Here is a 21,715-nt window from a genome sequence, read left to right on the forward strand (position 1 = left end):
TTAACGTACTTTCACGTATGAAAATCTTACTTGGGGAGGGGGCAGGAGCGAAGCGCCCCCTCCCAGTCAGCGCCACCACACCGTATGTTGAAAATCTGAAGCCATCGTTCTACAAAGTCAACCAAACTTGGATTGAAAAATCTAGAAAAATGTACAAACTGAAAACCAGTTTTGGTCTGCATAGCATCAGTAACAACGCTTGAGTCAGCTTTGTGTCAAGCCGCCATTTTGATTCAACAAAGCACAGGCATTGAAAAAGGCTGAAATTCAGAACTCTAAACTATGGCACCCAACATCCAGGAGCTTGCTATCCGGATCTTGGAGCCTTGTGCTGTTTTCGATCTATTCACACATCGGTCCACTACTGACATCATCTTATAAACCAACGTTATGTAAATAGTTTTTTAATAAAATGTTTTACCCTGTTTCTTTGCTGGTGTGTTGTCTATATTTTTAATATTTGCATAGGGTTTGTCATTATTTTGTGCGGGATGGGTGATGGAGCCGAGCTGTCTTGCAGCCCTCATGGTGTGGAGCTCAGTTCATCTCACTATTTTCGTATTTCTCAAGAAGGGTTGTTCCTAATATTTCTATTTTAGCGAGGTCAAAAAGAGATCCAATTAGTGGCCTACTGATTTTGCTCGATTACTTTTATTTTTTTACACGATTTTTCACTATCTGCAAAGACTAAACAGAGTATTGCGACTTTGTGCTTGTTTGTAAATAGAGAATGATCCAAAGAGAACCAATTCTAAAACAGTAAATGCTTGGACAACAATCAATCAAATGGAGAGACAAGGAGGCACGACGGATTACAACGGGGGTAAAGGCCTGCGTTAACTACCCTTCAGTATCTGCAAAGAGAGAGTACTACTAAGGCAAAAGAGGGGAGGGGGGGGGGGGGCAGCGTTCAAAGCACATCAGCGTGCATAAATACGAAAATGTTTTTATCTATCACGTACTTGACATTTTAAAGCTTTTCATATTTGCTATTAAAAAACCAATGAAATTCACAGAAAAAACCATAGGTTATAGTGGATATATAGTTAGGAATTTGCATTTACAAAACCTTGAAAATTCAATGAAAAAACCATAGGTTATAGGCCATATATAGTTAGGAATTAGCATTTACAAAACCTTATTTTACTCGCATAAAACCATTGAAATTCCATATATAGTTAGCTAACTATAAGCGCTAACTATATATCGCGCACCCGCAATCCACTGCTGATGATGTCACATATTACATCATTCATGACATGGTCAGTGACATCACTGATGACATCACTGATGACATCTCAAATGACATCACTGATGACAACTCAAATGATATCAATGATGACATCTCAAATGACATCACTGATGACATCACTGATGACAACTCAAATGACATCACTGATGACATCTCATTTGTCATCACTGATCACATCACTCATGTGATAATACAATGAACCTCTTCAGACTCTAATATAACCTTACATACACTCAGTATAAACAGACACTCACAGACTGTCACTCATCCATGGAGTTACTCACACACCTAGTCAGTCATGCAAAGAATCAATCACACCTCCACTTCCTCAACTATACAGTTATACACATCTTACTTATTCAAACATATAATAACACATATTTACTCTCTTATATAATCCCTGATACAAGCTCACAGTGATCGATACAGCCACTCACACATTCACTGGCTCTTATGTTCAGTTATTTATATATCTCAACTCTCACATGTATTGTGTTTTACATACGTACTTACTTGCACATGTAGCAATGAGAAATCCATTCACTCACCAACACACCCATGCACAGTCAACCGCCCATATAGCTGTTTCCACATGCACTCTTGAACTCATACTCCTAGTGAATCAACTGCTTACACATCTATGCACAGAGTCACGCACCTCCCAGCCACCCACACACACACTCAGCCTCCCATTCAAATATTTGGGCAACCAATCAATAACCCATATGGCCACTCTTATAGCTACTGATCAACACATGCAGCAGCTTACACAACAACAAACATACTGATGCACGAATTAAGACAGTTTAGTCACTAACCCATGTACTCAGTGAGACACATTTAATCACTCACTCATACAGTCAGTCATGCACCTACTAAATTCTTCATCCAGACACTTATACATCCACTCATTCTTCAATATGTGAAACATATTTAAACTTTACAGACACATACAATCACTGGTTGTTTTGATCAGTGATGTCATCAGTGATGTCACTGACCATGTCATGAATGATGTAATATGTGACATCATCAGCAGTGGATTGCGGGTGCGCGATATATAGTTAGCGCTTATAGTTAGCTAACTATATATGGAATTTCAATGGTTTTATGCGAGTAAAATAAGGTTTTGTAAATGCTAATTCCTAACTATATATGGCCTATAACCTATGGTTTTTTCATTGAATATATATATATATATATATATATATATATATATATATATATATATCCACGGAGGAGGTCCAATGAGGGCCAAGACTATAAAACCAGCAAATAGATTAATATTTTGTGTGGAGATCAACACTGGACTATGCTTTCGATAAAGTTCGCAAAGAACGAAACGCTTCAGGCTGCATTTCCGAATGTAAATGCATTTAAATTAACTATCAGTCCGTGAGTGCCCCTTCCTTCCTTCTTGGTTGAGGGAGTTTGTGTGTGTGTATATATATATATATATATGTATATATATATATATATATATACATATATGTATATATATATGTTCACTGAAAAAAACAAAGGTTTCAGGGGTCTTATATTTACCTTGGCATTTCACTCATACAAAACCATTGAAATTCCTCTGTTAAGTATATTTAATTGTGTTATATTGATCTTTGTCAGCATGTATGAGTAAATATATACGGAAGTCTTTAGATGTGTGTGTAGACTTACAAAGCAGTTAGTGGGTTTTTAGAAAGTTAAGTTGGTGTGTCATTCTTTTAAGAATGGTACTCTAAATTTTTTAGTGAGTGATTAAAAGTTATACTAGTGTATGTTCAGGTGTATCAGATTATCAAATGAATGATGTCATCAGTGTTGTCATCAGTGACGTCATTCGAGATGTCATCAGTGATGTCATCAGTGATGTCACTGGCTATGTAATGAATGATTTAATATGTGACATCATCAGCAGTGAATTGTGGGCGCGCGAGTTACATTTAGTACAACTATAATGGAGGAATTTCAATGGTTTTGCATGTGTGAAATGTCCAGCTAACTATAACACCCCTGAAGCCTATCGTTTTTTCAGTGAATTTCTAAGGTTTTTTACATGCTAATTCCTAACTATAACATATCTGAAGGCTATGGTTTTTTCTGTGAATATATATATATATACACATCTCTCCCTCTCTCTCTCTCTCTCTCTCTCTCTCTCTCTCTCTCTCTCTCTCTCTCTCTCTCTCTCTCTCGATATATATATATATATATATATATATATATATATATATATATATATATATATATATATATATACATATATATATATATATATATATATATATATATATATATATTACCTACTGGCGGTCGCCAGTAGGTAGTTATAGTTAGGATTTTTTTCAATGTTAAATCTCAAAATTCTATTTGGAATAACTTTGGCGCCGGTTGACGAATCTGCCTGAAAATTTCCTCAAAATGGCCTCGCGGCACCCTGGTCCTTCCCTGAAAATGTGGGGGGGATTCGTCAAGCGGGGGCCGAGATAAAAGAGGGGTCCCAAAACGTGTTTTCTCCATGTTAATTTCCATAGGGCGGTCGACCTCACTTTTAGCCCAAACGGCTGAATGGATTTCCACCAAACTTGGCAAAATTGTAGGGACTGGTAGCCCGATGTGCCTGTGCTATTTCTCAAGATATGTGCTTCAGTGGATTTTGAGTAATTTAGATTAAAAAAATATATATATCTATGACAGTGCCCCGGTACGCACTCCGGGGAGCGCTCCGGGCACGCCACGCGACTTGCGCTCAGAAAGCTGATTGGTTCTTGGGTGTCTGTAAAAATTCGAAACAGTCCGGAGCGGCCGCCATCTTGTGTCTCGGTAGGATCGAGACACAAGAGGTGGTCAAAACAAAGGGGAAAATGACCATAAGGGGGCAGGGTAGACCCCCCTGACCCCCGAGGTTTGATGTGGGGGCTATAAAAAGGCCTCACGGGGCAAAAAAAAAATTGTCGCGGAGGTAGGATCGAGAGACAAGAGGTGGAAATAAACGAAGGGGGAAATGAATGAAAGGGGCAAGGTTGACCCATTCTGACCCCCTAGGATTGATGTGGGGGCTATTAAAGGGCCCCGCGGGGCAAAAAAATAAAATACTTTTTTTTTTCGATTTTTCGCGGTGGAAGCGCTACCCGGTACGCGAACCGGGTAGCTCACCGGTAGCGTAACGGGAGTCCGCCATCTTGTGTTTCGGACGAATTTAGTCACAAGATGGAGGATAAACAATGTTGGGAATGGGTATAAGGGGGCACGGGAGACATATCCTGACCCCCTAGGTTTTCTGAGGGTGGCTGAGGAGGTCCATATATGTAAAAAAGAAAAAAAAAAAATTTGTATGGTTAGCGCCCGGTCCGCGCACCGGGTAGCATTCCAGAAAGCGTAACAAGGGGAAAACCAAGGGAAATAGTAAAATAATATTTTAGAGTGCTTTGAGGTAGGGTAGCTCTGAATAGAGCTGTTGTGTTGTGTGGGTGATGTAAGTACCAACATGCAGGTACCAATGAAGAGTCTAAAATTTAATGTACACCGTCTCCTCTGTAGATATTTTGTATGTTCTAATATGAGGTATTTAAATGTAAATGTGTGGAAAAGCACTTCATGCTTTAAAGCAATTGTATTTAAGAAACTGATTGTTCTTTCCTCTTAGTCCTCCTCTTTGTTTTTTTTTTCCCCACACTCTTCTTCAGCATGATAGTTGATAAATTCGTTCCCTCAAGAAAATGTATATACATAAAAAAATTATATTAAATACATATGAAATATATTTTTCCTTTAAAAGAAGAATACATTTTACAGCTTTTGATATTTGCTATTAAAAAACCATTGAAATTCACTGAAAAAACCATAGGTTATAGACCCTATATAGTTAGGAATTAGCATTTACAACATTATTTTACTCACACAAAACCATTGAAATTCGCATATATAGTTGGTTGCACTAACTATATATCGCGCACCCGCAATCCACTGCTGATTATGTCACATATTACATCATTCATGACATCACTGATGACATCACTGAAGACAACATCCAGTGACTGTATGTTTCTGTAAAGTTAAAATATGTCTTACATATTGAAGAATGAGTGGATGTATAAGTGTCTGGATGAAGGATTTAGTAGGTGCATGACTGACTATGAGTGAGTGATTAAATGTGTCTCACTGAGTGCATGGGTTAGTGACTAAACTGTCTTAATTTGTGCATCATCATGTTTTGTTCTGTAAACTGCTGCATGTGTTGATCAGTAGCTATATGAGTAACTATATGGGTTATTGATTGGTTGCCCAAATATTTGTATGGAAGACTGAGTGTGTGTGTGGGTGGCTGGGAGGTGTATGACTCTGTGCATAGATGTGTGAGCAGTTGATTCACTAGATGTATGGGTTCAAAAGTGCATGTGGAAACAGCTCTATGGGCGGTTGACTGTGTGCATGAGTGTATTGGTGAGTGAATGGATATCTCAGTGCTACATGTCAAAGTAAGTACATATGTAAAACACAGTACATGTGAGAGTTGACATATATAAATAACTGTGCATAAGAGCCAGTGAATGTGTGAGTGGCTGTATGGATCATTGTGAACTTGTATCAGGGATTGTATAAGAGAGTAAATATGTGTTAGTATATGTTTGAATAAGTAAGGTGTGTATAACTGTATAGTTGAGGAAATGGAGGTGTGATTGATTCTTTGCATGACTGACTAGGTGTGTGAGTAACTCCATGGATGAGTGACAGTCTGTGAGTGTCTGTTAACACTGAGTGTATCTAAGGTTATATTAGAGTCTGAAGAGGTTCAACGTATTATCGCATGAATGATGTCACCAGTGATGTGATCAGTAATGTCAAATGAGATGTCATCAGTGATGTCATCAGTGATGTCATTTGAGATGTCATCATGTCATCAGTGATGTCACTGACCATGTCATGAATGATGTAATATGTGACTTGATCACCAGTGGATTGCGGGTGCGCGATATATAGTTAGTGCAACTAACTATATATGCGAATTTCAATGGTTTTGTGTGAGTAAAATAAGGTTTTGTAAATGCTAATTCCTAACTATATATGGTCTATAACCTATGTTTTTTTTGGTGAATATATATATATATCTACATATATTCACTGAAAAAAACCATAGGTTTCATGGACGTTATAGTTAGAAATTAGCATTTAAAAAACTTTGATGTTCACTGCCAAACCATAGGTGTCAGGCATGTTATAGTTAGAAATTAGCATTTAAAAAACCTTAGAAATTCACTGAAAAAAACATAGGTTTTAGGGACATTATAGTAAGTTGGACATTTCACTCGTACAGAACCATATAAATTCCCTCGTTATAGTTAGTTCAGCTAACTATAACACATGCTGATTATGTCACATATTACATCATTCATGACATGATGAGTGACATCACTGATGACATCACTGAGGACATCTCAAATGACATCACTGATGACATCAACCTTGTGAAAATCTGATGCACTTCCTCACACCCTAATATAACCTTTTATACACCCAATCTAAAATACATACTACCATTTTCAAAAGCATTGACACACCAATACCACTTACTAGTTGGACGAGTGCAATGTCCAACTAACTATAACGTCCTTGAAACCTATGGTTTTTTCAGTACATTTCGAAGGTTTTTTAAATGCTAATTTCTAACTATAATGTACCTGAAAGCTATGTTTTTTTCAGTGAATTTCAATGTTTTTTTAAAGTGAAACTTCTAATAATAACGTGCCTCAATCCTATGTTTCTTTCAGTAGCCCACCAGGCACTTCCAGTGAGTGCCACAGAGCTACGTTGCAGAGAGGTGTTCCTAGGCCACACCCCTTTTTACACCAAACTGCAAACACGGCTTCTGGAGCACTGCTGCTCGGATGATGAAATACACTTGTGTCCTGAGCTCCTCAGTAAACAAGAGGAACTCATAGCCCCACCAGCAGTGTAACAGAAGCCGCGTTTGCACAGTGGTGTAAAATGGGGCTTGGCCTAAGAGCACCTCTCTGCAAGGCAGCTCTGTGTCGCTTACTTAACGTAAACAGAGCCCTGGGGAGGTGGCGGACCAAAGGGCTGTGGGGGGGCAGCGGGCCCCATGGTTTATTCTGAAATCCACGGGGAGATGATGGTCCCTGGGGCAGCATGGGGGGGATTGGGCCCCCCACGCATTTTCTTTACAGCCCCGGGGAGGTGGCGGTCCCCAGGGCTGTGGGGGGATGGAGTGCCCTCTGCATAAAATGAAATGAGCCCCAGGAGGTGGCAGTCCCAGGGGCCACCGCCGGCCCCAGCTAGTTAATTTGCAAGTGCCCCCGGGACCTTGCCCACCCGGGGGCTTTTTCAAAATGAAGCGCAGGAGCCCACACTTTTAAAAAAAATATAATTTTGGCAGAATTCGCGATCCCAACGCGATTTGCTTGTGGGCCCCCTGTGCAGGCCTAGGTGATCAGCTTTTCTTGCTTTTTCACTGTGTTTCACTGTTTTCTTGTGACTCGTCAAGTCACAAGATGGCTGCCAACACTTCCTGGTTTGGAGTGTTGGCACCCAATCACAGTGAAGCTCATGCTCTGGAGGGTTTGCGAATCCACCGCTGCTCCAGATATCGAAATGTTTTCTTTTTCTATTTTCTCAGAAACTACTGAACGGATTTACACCATTTAAAAAAAGATCACTTTCTGAACCAAGACCTCCAGTAGGTAAAATATATATATTTATATATATGTGTGTGTATATGCATATAAACACTTAAAACACTTAGATATTAAAACCTTTGATAAGAGGAGGGGGAAGACGAGAGTGACTTTCAGCAGGAGGGAGCACCCCAGTGCCTTCATGCTGCAGCCAATCAGACTAGCCCGGTCGCTCCAGCTTCCTCGGTGCTATGACGAAATAATGGCGGTATGGAAGCACAGAGGTTCTGGTGTCCTCGGAGCTGCTGGGTTTATCGCTGCACAAGCAGGTGAAACGAGTCAGAAAAGACTTCGGTACTGATGCCGAGCTGAATCCTCCTGGCTGGAAGTGCTGGAAGGGGAAAAATAAACCCGGTACACTGGCTTCGGTGGTGAAATCAGCTGGGACGGGCTCGTAATTGGCAGACCCTGCATAATCCTGAACTGGCTTTGGGTGGGAGCGTGCTTAGGTGGCTGCTACTGAGTGATGGAGAGGTAAATGCCGGTATACTTTGACAGTGGCAATCTGCGGGGGAAAGGCATACCTCGAGGTGCTCAAACAGGAGCAAGATAAGACCCGGTCCGGATTTCTGCAGGGACGCGCCTGAAAGCACACTTGCCTGTTCACTGGGGGCAGGTTTGGACCCTTACAGCCGCCACTCACCGCGATCTGCCTTCTGCCTTGGGAAGCCTTGGGACACCCTCTGCTTGCACGGGGGGTCAGCAGCACACTTAGCGCGCCAGGACCACAACACCCAGAGTCCCCGGGGCGCGCTCAGATTACCTCACCAGCTGCGCCGGGCGGCGCCTAAAACATCAGCGGCCCTCCCGCAGCGCGGGCCGTGCCTGAAAGCACACTTGCCTGTTCTCTTGGAGCAAGTTTGGACCCTTACTGCCGCCACTCATCGAGATCTGCCTTCTGCCTCGGGAGGCCTTGGGACACCCTCTGCCTGCACATGGGGTCAGCAGCACACTGAGCTCGCGGGGACTACAACTCCCAGAGTCCCCGGGGCACGTTCAGATTACCTCACCAGATGCGCCAGGCGGTACATAAAACATCAGCGTCCCTCCCGCAGCGCGGGACACGCGCGGGCGAAGCCCGGGCAAAGGGCGGGCCGTCTACGGCAGGAAGAGGCTGGGCTGGGCCCCCCCCTCTAACATTTGTTCCTCATGCCCTGGACTACAAGGTACTGTTTACAATCTTGAACCGGGGATCTTGCCCAATCAAATCCCTTTCTTCAGCGTCTGGCCATATTGCAGTCTATGTAAACTAAGGTGCATTGTGTGACCATACCTTGAGTAACCCATATATTGGGCTATCGCTCTGCAATAATGTATAAGATAATTGTAAAATGGGGAAAAGGGCTGGCGTTGGAAAAAAGCAAGTGGTATTTCCGCCAAAATCAACACACAAACCTACTTCTATAGATCAGATGTTGATGAAAGCTTTGGGTGAAGTTACTACAGAAATAGAGAGGACAGAGAGACGCCTATCCATTACCCCAAACTTTGATCTAGAAACATCGACCCATAGCCTCACTGCAGATACAGAGGTTACATCTCTAGACCCCCCTAATACCCCAACAGTAGATCTAGAGTCCAGTATAGAGTCACCTGAGGTTTTTATCAGGAAGCAACTGGGCAGAAGTATTACATCTAGAATAAAGCCCAAACCTAAACCTCCGGCCAAGCGGAAAAAACAACATCAGGATACCATCCCACTGGAAGGGCCCAGGCCTGATGATTCAGTAGGGGTGCCCATCAACCTACTAGCGAACAGCCTGGGTGGGTATCAACATTGGTGAACAATTTGCATACGCAAGTGAGGGCCATTATTAAGGAGGAACTTTGTATCCTAAAGGATAGGATAGACGGGTTAGTCGTAAGGGTGGACCATTTCTTAAAATCCAAAGAGCCAATTGTGTTTGTTCCTAATATAGGAATTAGTACATGTGATCGGGCTAATGGGGATACTCATCTGGCTGACTCTGCCATAATAGCCATGGATCAACCCTCTTTTACAACCCAGGCTAATGCACAACAGGATAGGAGGTCGAATGATCCTGAATTCCCTGTGGCAGAGGCAAGCCTAACGAATGCTAGTCAACCTATGCTTGGAAAACACAGGGAAGCCCAAAAACCCCCAAGAATGGACGGCCAAGGAATTGGCTTACCCCTGCCCCCTAAAAACAAAACTTTTGTACCGCCATTTATCAAACTCACACCGGCCTCATCCCAATATGTAGTGGTGCTTGCTGGGGTACCAGCAGTAAGAGAAGGCTTGCCGGAAACCCATCATGAATTGAAAAATAAATGTGTCAATTGGATAGTGAATAATAGCACCCAGGGGTATGAGATTACGGAAGAGATCCTAACAACCAGAAGAGTTGGCTGGATAGGTGATCGAAGCAAAGACATATCAAGGGAATGCATAATAATCAATTTTAGGAATCCCTATATAGCACAAAGTATTTTAGTAACCGAACAAGGGAGGAACATGAGTTACATTTTACCTCTCCATCTAAGTTACTTTTATCCCCCCAACAGACCACGTAAACTTAATTATGACCAGAGGATGGGTAGGAGTTTTTTTCCTTTACACTGCGGACCAACCCTCCGAGAACATCACTGGCCAACCTATCCTTGTTTTAATATCCTGACAGGTAACTGATTCAGCCCATTAGATGGGGTGGACTGAATAAGTAGTGCATCTCTCCGTAACAAAGAGAGCAACCCCCCTCCCTTCCAGGACCGGGGGACTAAGCATAGTTGGGCATACTCTCGTAAAAGGGATGGTCCTGCTAGTAGAAGCATGAGCGGCTCCCATAGCATTAGTTATTCTATCCCTAGAGGTGTTTGCGCCCAGTGGGAAATGCCAGATGCACAGTTAACTATGAGGTCTCAAGTTGAGGCCAACTCTGGTTTCTCAACCCCCATAACGAATCCACCTACAATAATGCCGCTCAAATCTTCACAACAAGACAGACAAATAACCAAGGTCTTGTCTTGGAACATGGCAGGCATTAAAAATAAACTGGGTGATCCTGACTGGGGGGCTTTTATATGCCTACACGAGGTCTGCATGTTACAAGAGACCTGGGCTTGTGAAGAGACAACTCCGGCTATGCCACTTTTAGCATTCCAGCCACAAAAGGCGATGTAGGGAACCGTGTGGGGGCTTATGATCTGGATAGGGATCCACCTGGGATGTAAGGTCGTACAAATCGAAACAGGTTCCATTGTCCAACTACAGTTTCCCTCTAACCCTCCCATTACCCTAAGCAACATATACTCTAGACAAACAGCCAGGGGCAAATACTCTATTACTGTAGAGTCCTTATCCAATTTTTAAACCCTTATAGACCCAAACCATATGATTATTGTTGGCGGGGACTTCAACTGCCAGTTTGAGCCCCTTGAGGGCTTGTCCTTGGAAAACATTGGTGACGAAGACCTCTTTCTGGCAATTCCAGAGACCAGATGTCCATTAGGTAAACACTGGTCCCCCCTAGCAACCCAGATGAACTGTCTAGTTTTAAGACACTCTTAAGAGCATGTAATGGGACATCACGCTCAGATTCATCCAATGGCTATACTTTCTATAGCAAGAAGCGTGGGTCTATACTTGATCACATTTTAATAAATTCAAACTCCTGGGATAGGATAATTGATTTTAACATTGCCACACGACCGGATAGCGACCACCATGCTTTAATAATGGAAATAAAGGCTATAAATCTGCAAAATACTCCCACAGGGGGTCCGAATAACCTAGGCTTAACCATCTCCAACTGTAGGAGGAAAGTACGTTGGACTAATTTCCTTCAGTCACAAGACAGGATGACTCACTCCTGTGTTTGAAGAGTCATCAGTATTACACCTCAGCAATGCGGCCCTAGATTTGGGAGCTGTAGATAAAAATTACAGCAAACTAATGGAGGCATCATTGACATTCTTTTTTCACAATGCCCCCCTTCCCGATCTTGTAGGCCCCACAGTCATCCATGGTATAACAGCGAATGTCGCAGGGCCAAGAAGGCACTTTTGGATTCCATTAAAAGTAAAAATCACCCCCTTACTAAAATCTCAAGGGAGTCATATAAACAAACGATCCAAAAGGCTAAACAGTGCTGGGAAAGGGAGAACTGGGACTTACTCAAAACGGCTCTGGGGGATAGGGACATAAGAACATTTTGGAGCATTGTTTATACAGGCGCTTCTACCCCCAACACCACAATTGAACCAAACCTGAATGAAGAGGTATGGCGGGTGCATTTTAAAACCCTCTACACCGATGAAAAGCCCTGTCCAGGATCCCCTATGGCTTGGTCACCCTTAAAGTTGGCTTTGCCCGGGGACAGTATTGTAAGAAACCTAGATCGTGAAGAAAACCCAGGTACGAGCATAAGTCCATCTCTAACCCTAAAGAAGATCCAAGGCGCCCTACTAAAAATAGCTCCAGGCAAAGCACCAGGTCTGGATAAGGGGGACTTATATAGGAGTGAACCAGCCATCTGGACCCCGTACTTCTTTTGTCTTTTTCACGCCATAATTCAGGGTATGAAGATTCCATATAGCTGGTTGGGCGTGGAGATTATCCCAATTTTCAAAAAAGGATCCCACTACTGCCAATAAACTATAGACCTATAAGCTTAATAGACATATCCCAAAAACTATTTGCAAGGGTCTTGCTAGCCAGGCTACAATCCTGGATGGAAGAAAAAAGGGTCCTGTCCCCCCTCCAGGCGGGGTTCAGGGAAAAGATATTAACCCTGGACCAGGTACTAAGGCTACAGCTCTTATACTGGCAGACAGTCTGCCTCCAGGGGGGCAGCTTATACCTGATTTTTTGTAGACCTGAGGTCGGCATTCAACCTCGTGCCACGGGAAAAGCTATGGTCAGTTCTACTTGAAATGGGGGTCCTGGCATATCTCATCGATCTCATTAGGAGTTTGCATGAAGACAATTATGCCTAAATTAGATTTGGAAAGGATGGTCACCTCACAGCTCCAATACCCTTTAATCGTGGTGTACGTCAGGGATGTGTTCTAGCACCGACACTATTTAGTATTTATATTGATGGGCTAATCAATGAACTGGCAACGATAAAAGATCTAGATGCTCCCAAGTTAGGGTCCTGTCAAATTTCAGCAATGATGTTCGCTGATGACACTCTCTTAGTCTCAAAATCACCCATGGGGATCCAGAGGGTCTTAGACAAATTTGAACTTTTCTGTAAGGAAAGAGGCCTGGATATTAACTTACAGAAAACTAAATAAATGGCATTTAATAGCCCAAAAAGTTCTCGTTCTAACCCACAACAAAATGGGAAAATGGGAAAGAGTTTCATCCTTTATTTATCTGGGCCTCACCGTTGCTGAAAACATGAAATGGGCGTCCCATATTATTAAGAGCACATTAAAACTAGCTCATTTGACCGGTGGTGCTATGAAGGTCTATAGCAAATCAAGTAATAGAGCTGTCAGTACAGCCCTAGAAATCTACAATTTCCAAGCTCGAGGGGGAGTACTCTATGGTGCTGAATTATGGGGTAATTCTACACTAGATTCCCTTTTAAAGGTAGAAAACCAATTTCTCAGACAGCTGTATAGACTCCCAACGAGTACCCCGCTAATCCCGCTTCGACTAGACTCAGGATTAATGGCTATATCAGACACTTCGGGCCTTAGACCCCTATTATATTGGTGCGCCTCTGGTCCACTCCTGAACTAGCGACATATAGGGAAGAGTTAGCGGAGGTTATGTCAGCCCGGGGTGCAGCTAACCTCGCTTGGTTTATACATATAAAGTCTCTATTGACTAATTTGGTCCTGGGTGATTGTTGGACGGACTCAGAACGTGCTTGCTCCCAAACCACAAGAAAGCTTATCAAATCCCAGTATGAAGAATATAGAAGGGCCCAACTATACTCTTGCCCCAGGACGGGCACATTATCCATGGCTTTTCTGGAAGTCAAGGATGTTGCCCGTTTTGAGCCAATTCTAGACCTGATTACACCGGTAGAGGCAAGAAAATTTTTCCTACAATTCAGGTTTGGGGTCCTTCCACTCTGCTGTTACACGGCAAAGTGGAGTGAGGAACAAGAGGTACAGTGCCCTGCCTGCGGTTTTTTAGACGAATCAGTGCAGCATGTGTTTTTTGCCTGCCCTGGCTACCACAAGGCTCTAAAGCGTTGGCAGGCACAGATTTGCAGAAATATTGGTACCAGGAATCATCTGGAAGAATTTCGGATATTGAAATCTGACCTTAGTATTCCGATTGTGTTTTCAGTCTCTAAATTTTTGTTTTTCATGTGGTGTACTAGAAGGGCCCTACTGAAATTATCCAATGAGGCCTAGGGTACGTGGCAATGATTTTACTGGAACCTTTTTATAATTGTCTATTTTAATCTATGACTAAGTTTTTATACTGTGCTATTGTTTTTTTACTTTTTCATAGACTAGCCTTGTCTTTTATTTATTTATTTACCTATCATCATGCATCTCCAGATTTGTATTGTATAGCTCGCCTGTCCGTACCATAGCTTCTGTATTGTATCTGGTATTTGAGGCTTTAATATAATTGGTGTTGACTCCCTGTTCCCAAATTCCCCATTTTGATATTTGCGACTAATTATGCTGCTGTATATGTTTTTAGAGCTGTACTTTTTAAGGTCGTAATGACCGAAATAAAGTTTTCTGAACTGAACTGAAAACCTTTGATACTTTCATATATTTACCTTTACAACTTCAAAAATGAATATGCCTTATCAATCGTACCTTTACAACCAAATGTAGTAATGGCATGCATGGTAAAGGCATATTCGTTTAAAATCGTGTGTGGTAAAGTCTTGTGTAGTAATGTTGCCTAAGTCTGTAAGCCTGAATGGTAACGGCATGCCAGGTTCTGACTGCGGGGTTAAGGCTGTTTCATGTAAACATGTAAAAAAGCATTGTGAAACCGGTTCGGTTCCTTCTGTACGGATCCAGTATCTTTCTCAAACAGTCCATTTGCAATTGCCATCCTTTGGGCAAGGTTTGGACTTTTCTCTTCCACTTTTTTCACAATTGTACTAAAATGAGAGTAATAAATGTTAACATTTCAAGACATTCTGTGAATGTCAGTTCGTTTTGACATAGTGAACAATTTAATTATCTCTGTTTGAATTTGTGGCAGGAGCTAAATGTGCATTATTGTCTCTCCTTTATGGTATCCCTTCTTCACTTGTTCTTTTATGCTGGCCCAAATTCCTACTGATCGACTGTTGATATATGTTTCTAAGTAATACAATGTAAGCACTGTACCACCGTATTTATTGTCTTTAAAGGCATGGAATGAAGAAGCTGCGAAGAGTGCCGCGTTTTCCGCAAATCGATGTATATTTCGGCACGTGCCTGAAGACAAGAGAAATATTTCTGGTAAGTAAGATATTGCCTTACATATTTTTCGGAACATCAAAACCCTAATCACCAAACCACAAATGTAAGGTTCTCTGCGAAGAAATATGCATGTGTAAAGTGACATTTACTAATAATATTCATACTGCAACCTTTGAATTAATTCAAAAAAAGTTTAAAAAAGACTTTTGACTAAAACAAATACTATAATGTTACTAGCTGTAAAATTACCTGTGCTGTCTACAGCTATGCATATCACACAATAGGGAAGAAGTCAGCACCTGAGCACTATCAAACACCATGCAAGAAATACAATTTTGAGAAGGTAAACATAGATGTCGCCTGGGGCTTCACCCACTTCTCTTTCTGCATCATCATGACATAGATCCGGAAACCTTCAACAGTCTTCAAGATGCAGGCCATCCACCACAAGGGCAAACAGAACTTCCCTGAAAAGGAGGCCTTGTGATGGCCAGTAGAGAGAACTGTATTTGTCTCCATGCATTTAAACTTGCCAGTAGGACCCCTGAAAGGAAATTGAGAGGCAGGATCTGGTTGAAAAGAACTTAGTTAATCAATGAAACAGCATTTGTAGAGGGCAGCACTATCACCCCTAAGGGTAACTGGCCACTGTGTCTCCATCGAAGAGCTAGGTCTTGAGTCTTTTTATGGAGTCTGCTAGCGAGGAGGTTGTGCAGAGATGGATGGGAAGGTCGTTTCGGGTCTTTGCAGCGATTTAGGAGAAGAAGCAGCCACTGCTGATGCAGGGTGTGAAGGCAAGGGCGAGTGAAGAGGAGAGCAGGTGTCTGGAGGGTTGGTGAAAATTCAGTCGATGGCTGATGTAGGCAAGTCCCAAGTCGTGGAGGGCTTTGTAGGCATGCGTGAGGATCTTGAAATGGCATCAGTCAAAAAGGCTAAACGACTTCATGGAACTGCACCCAGTATATTGCCATGTGTGAAGGGAGAAAAATGCAAAGAAGCATGCAGAGGTCATGCAGCTTGCAGACTTCTTTGCATACAGGGCCCACCTCGAGCTTCAACTGATGTATAGCAGACAGTACGGACTAGACAACCAAATGCAGGGCTGACCAACCTCACTCTCAAGCCTGTTCCCAGTGCACTGTCTAATCCTAAATTGAATGTAGGCCCTGTGTTGTGCAGTCAGGGAAGTGAATATGCCTCCAGTGGAAGAGACCAAAATTCACCGACTGATGAACAAATTAGAAACAACAAGTAACGTCACACATTCTAGTGCTAAAATTAAGGTTCCCTTGAATGTACTCAAGTAAACAATAAGCATCTTTTTTGTCTTAAACTTATGCTCTGTTTTAGTTTGTTAATACCTATACCGAAAACAAGCATTTGCATTGCAATCAGTCTCACTTTTGGGACCTTATATGTATTTAGCCTTGCAGCACATTCGCTTGGGTGCTGAAACAGCTACTGTTCTTTAACATGGAGGGAAAGTAAGCACTAAACTGTGTGACATGCCAGGTATGGGAACACATGGAGAGAAATATTGCATTTCAGTGGGAAATGGTATAGTCCAAAGCTCTGTTTTTAATGTAAAGTCAGGGCCTTCGGTGGTCAAATCACTGAAAATACAAGATTTGAAAACATTTTTATTGTCTTCGGGTGCTTGTGGAAGACAATTTCTATGGACTGGAATCTAGAGATTGCTAAAGTAATTCTGGTATTTAACTGACCTTTGCTGGTCGTTTTCTATCAAGAAAGTTAAATAGAGGCAGTAGCCAGAAAAATAAAAAAAATAAAGTCTCTAAGCAGAAAGCAATTCTGGTATTTTACAGACCTCTACTGGTAGTTTTCTTTCAAGACAGTTAAATAGAGGCAGTTGAACAAGCAGAAAGCAATTCTGGTATTTTATTGACCTCTACTGGTCGTTTTCTATCAAGACAGTTAAATAGATGCAGTTGAACAGAAAAAAAGTCCCTAAGCGAAATTAGGCAAGTTCGAGGGCTGATCTTCAGAGCCCACAAAGTACATACACATATAAGTACATACTAAAGTATATACAAGAGGTCTCAAATGCTAGACCGATCGAGGGCATCCTACAGCTTTATCATTGTTTGGACCAACCTTGATAATATGCTGATAAATCACATAATATACACACATTTGTCAACCAACTTGCTCACAAAGAATGTGAATAATAAAAAATATACTCCATCAGGTTTGTGTGAGGGAAAGTATTTTTTATAAATTCATTTTTTCCTTCCGAAAAATCCATTAATATTACATGTCATAACATTTCCTTAAAAGAGAAGACCGTCTCAGATATTTTAGAAAGAAAATACATGACAAATCAAAATTCATTCATAATTATACATAGAGAAACAATATTAACACAGTCACATGATTTACACTTAACAATTTCCTTAATTAATATATCATGCATAAAATGACTGTGCCAAGTGGGAGTTATTTAGTACTCGTTTACTGCTTCACTATGTTACTACTAGGGGCCCCTATCTTCTGCCTGAACTCTAATTTTTTTTTACCCTCAAATGGATATACCGCAGATTCTATATTAAAGATAGCGAATATCCTAGATCTCCAATTGGAAAAAGAAGGAGGAGCGAGCAATGGCCATGGAAATAAATAAAAACCCTATCTCTGCTCTGTTTCTTTTATTCGCTTCTATATTGTCTAATAGCCCCAAGATAAGTAGCATAGGAGTGATTAAAACCGGGAAGTCTAAAGCCTTAGTTAAAAAGACCTCTATTTCCTGCAGAAAGCAGCCCAGGTGGTGGCACGTAAAAACATATGTAAAGAATCGGCTGCCACTAAATCACATCTATTTTATTTTCCTCCTCTTCCCCCTTTTACCCATTTCACAACTTTTGCTGGAGAATAATATAGATCAAAGACTGACATGTAATGTTGGCTTCAAAGGCTATCTGTTAAAATCGCCTGATTTACAAGCTCCAAGGAATTCTCTATATATACTATAACCTCGCCTAAACATTTTGCCCATTTCCTGTTCTGAACTTCCAAATCATCTGGGAAAGATTGTATTAGATTTTGATAAATCTTCCCTATCCTAGACTTGTTTCTCATTAATTCAACCGAAGGAACATTTTCTGATATTCCCTTTATCCTGTTCTCATTGTTTTCAAGAAAGCTGTTGGAATTTAAAAAAGTCCCTTTTATCCAACCCAAACTTCTCATGTAAATTCACAAAGCACATAAGTTGTACTTCCATACATAAATCACTGAGCTTACTAATTCCTTTTATCCCTCCATCTGGAAGTACTTTGATCCTGAAATAACGGAGTATATAGATTTAGATTTGACATTTTTAGCTTCCGTCGCACATGCCTCCACACCGCATACATTGCCCTTATGATTTAAATTAGTTTTTTTTATAGTAACTTGATTCTAAAACCTTGACAAAGCACCCTTCAGCTTCATCCCCATTTCTATTTCATAAATTGACAGACTGACTTCCCTTGATACCAACGCTTTATCTCCCACCAAAAGAATACCATATTTTGCCGCAATGCCGCCCAATAATAAAGAAAAATCTAGGAATTGCCCATCATCCCCATTGTTTTGGGAGGAACGTCCATTTGTCTGCTCTCCTTGGTTTACGATACTCCCATAAAAAATCTCAGATATATTTTATCAATCTTGGCTAAGGTATCTAAGGAAAATTGGAACGGGACCGTTCTAAAAATGTATAAAAACTTTGGGAGGACTGACATTTTAATAACATTACTGCGACCACACAGCGAAAGTTGAAGATGATCTAACTTTTCAAATTTTTTACTGACGTTATCAATTATTGGAGTGATGTTTATATCAAGTATTTTTTTCTATTGAAGCTGTAATCCAAGGTAAATTGCTTTCTGAATAACCAGGAAATCCATTGTTTGAGCAGGTCCAGAACATAACATTTGTGTCTTCTCGATATTTAGTTTATAGCCTGAGAAGATCCCAAACTGTTCTGCCAGCAGCTTTACCTCTGGAGTAGCCAAGATAGCATCTGATGGATCGATACTAGAGGGGTGTTGACCTTACCCAATCTAGTTGCTAGTATCGTAGCATAGATTTTACTATCGCAGTTTATAAGTGAGATAGGTCGGTACTATGCTGGTATTAGCTCGGATTTCTCCTTTTTTTTTAAAAACAAGCCATCTTTTGCCATGAATCTGGAGCGTGTTCCCTCTGAGCCCTTCGACATATTTGTGAAATCTACCTGCTACGCGAATTGCATGTAGCGAAGTGCAAAAACACGCAGCATAGCGTAGTTGGCATTTTTTTTTCAAAGTTGTTTTTATTGATATTTTGCAAAACGAAAAGAAATATGTGACAATCCCGCACAACTTCCCACGCAGGGGGCTTGTATGAATTCAAGCAGGAGAGATGGCGAGGTTAAAAGAAAGCACAGAGAACCGGATCAAGGGGGGCCAAAGAGACTAAAAAAGCAATCTAGCCGTAGCCCAAGCCCCGGTAGCAGGAGCAGAAATTCATTGGAGCTTGTTGCTGAGGTGGATGGCGTCACAGCGCCAATTAGTAGCGGGGTAGGCCCGTCCTCTCATCTAGTTGACCATCCTCCCGCTTTCCCACTGTAACGGGTGTCACAAACCTAGAAAACAATATCCCCTCCCACCCTTACACCCACCCCCCCCTCCCCAGTGGTGGCAGCTAGTTCGTATACACACAGTCATCCGAGTGGATCATTTAAACTTGGAATAAGTGAAGGGCTCGTATCGTGGGTGGGCATACCGCAGATGGCAAACCTTTGGAGAGAAAGCAGACCAGGGGACCCCAGCGGAAAGTGAAATTCTTAAAATCGCACCGGTAGATGTCCGCCATGCGTTCCATACTTAGGAACTTCCACAATCTTGCATGCCATAAAGAGAGCACTGGGGCGTCTGTTTTCTTAATGACCGCTGCAAGGGTCAATTTGGCCGCTCCTAAGCAGAGCCAAAGTATCTTTTTGTCCGCCTTAGTTTGGTGCTCCAGCTCCGGGTCTCGGAGGCCAAGCAGGACATGTGCCAGCGAGTCAGAGACCGGATGTACCAGAATCTCCTGATGTGAGACAGAATCTCCTCCCAATAAGGACGGACCACAGGGCAGTCCCACCAGATGTGGCGGAAGTCGCCTAGTAGGCCGCAGCCCCTCCAGCATCTATCTGAGGTATTTGGGAATATTTTCCGTAACATTGCCGGACAGAGATACCAGTCCCACATCGTCTTAAGATGGGCCTCTCTGAGCTCTACCGAATGGTTGTGTTTCGTGATGTCGTGCCACAGGTGGGACCATCCCTCGTCTGAGATATTGCGATTTAGGTGTTCTTCCTAGAGGCCCATGAAACGCGCTCTAGGAGAAATAGCGGTAGAGAGAAGAAGGCCATAAATGAAAGATATGCCCCCCGCATGGTAGAGGTCTTATAGGGAAAGGCTTCAAAGGGAGTAAGTGGCCTGGTGGCCGCCTCTCTAACCGAGGGAGATAGAGCCCAATGGAGCAACTGGGCATGGCGGAATTTCTCTGATCGTTGGACCGCATAGTCACGCATACAGTTGTCAAAGGTGAGGGGCGCGGGGCCATTGAACAGATGCCTTAGGGCGGGGCAGCCCCCGGCTCTCCAGGCATCAAAGGGCCCTTCTTGGGTAGCCGGGGGAAAGGCCGGGTTAAAGTGTATAGGTGTAAAGGGAGATGGGCATGTCGTCCATCGCTCATCACCCGAGATCGAGTCCCAGACCTTCAGGGATGGCCGTGGGCCTTCTAATGTAGGTGTTCCTGGGACTATCAACCCTGGGCTTCCAGACCAGGTCTCAGATCGTTCTCCCCACCACACTCCGGTCCATGTGTAGCCAATGTTTTTCGGACATCGGCTGGGACCACTCCACCAGGACTCGCAGTTGCGCTGCCTTGTAATAGAGGTGCATGTCGGGGAGACCCACCCCTCACTCCTTTCTCGGGCGTCGGAGGGTAGCAAAGGAGAATCGCGCCCGACCACCCTGCCAGACGAAACGAAGCATCAGAGATTTAATACGGCGGTAAAAAATCTCCTTCTAGGGCTATAGGCAATGCTTGAAAAAGGTACAGAAGCTTGGGAAGCAGCGACATCTTGAGCGCGTGGATACGCCCCAGCCAGGATATAAACATAGGCTTCCAAAGTGCCAGCTCGCTCAGGATCCCCGCCAATATGGGGGAAAGTTGGCAGAATAGAGCTTCCCTATAGTGGGGGTCAAGGGAACCCCCAAATACAATATGGAGGAGAAGGACCAAGATAAAGGCGACAGCGGCCGGAGGCGGTCAACCTCAGCTAACGCGAGCGTGAGGTTAAGAATGTAGGACTTGTTATAATTGACCTTAAAACCAGCCACCCTCTCAAAGCGCGACAGGGCGTCTTGGACATGGGGCAGAG

The 21,715-nt window shown here is 42.5% G+C and overlaps 1 protein-coding gene across 1 annotated transcript in view; it reads left to right on the top strand.

Moving 5' to 3' along the window:
* Positions 1 to 9,272: 9,272 nt before the first annotated feature.
* Positions 9,273 to 21,715, top strand: part of LOC147706966 (serotriflin-like) — a 75,338-nt gene continuing 62,895 nt past the window's right edge. The window contains exons 1-2 of the mRNA XM_086925606.1: positions 9,273 to 9,668; positions 15,249 to 15,339. Of these exons, the coding sequence (XP_086781732.1) occupies positions 9,273 to 9,668; positions 15,249 to 15,339 (487 nt within the window). The remainder of the gene's footprint in view (positions 9,669 to 15,248; positions 15,340 to 21,715) is intronic.

The sequence above is a fragment of the Lissotriton vulgaris genome, chromosome 6 (genome assembly GCF_964263255.1).
Source record: "Lissotriton vulgaris chromosome 6, aLisVul1.2, whole genome shotgun sequence".
NCBI classification, from domain to species: domain Eukaryota; kingdom Metazoa; phylum Chordata; class Amphibia; order Caudata; family Salamandridae; genus Lissotriton; species Lissotriton vulgaris.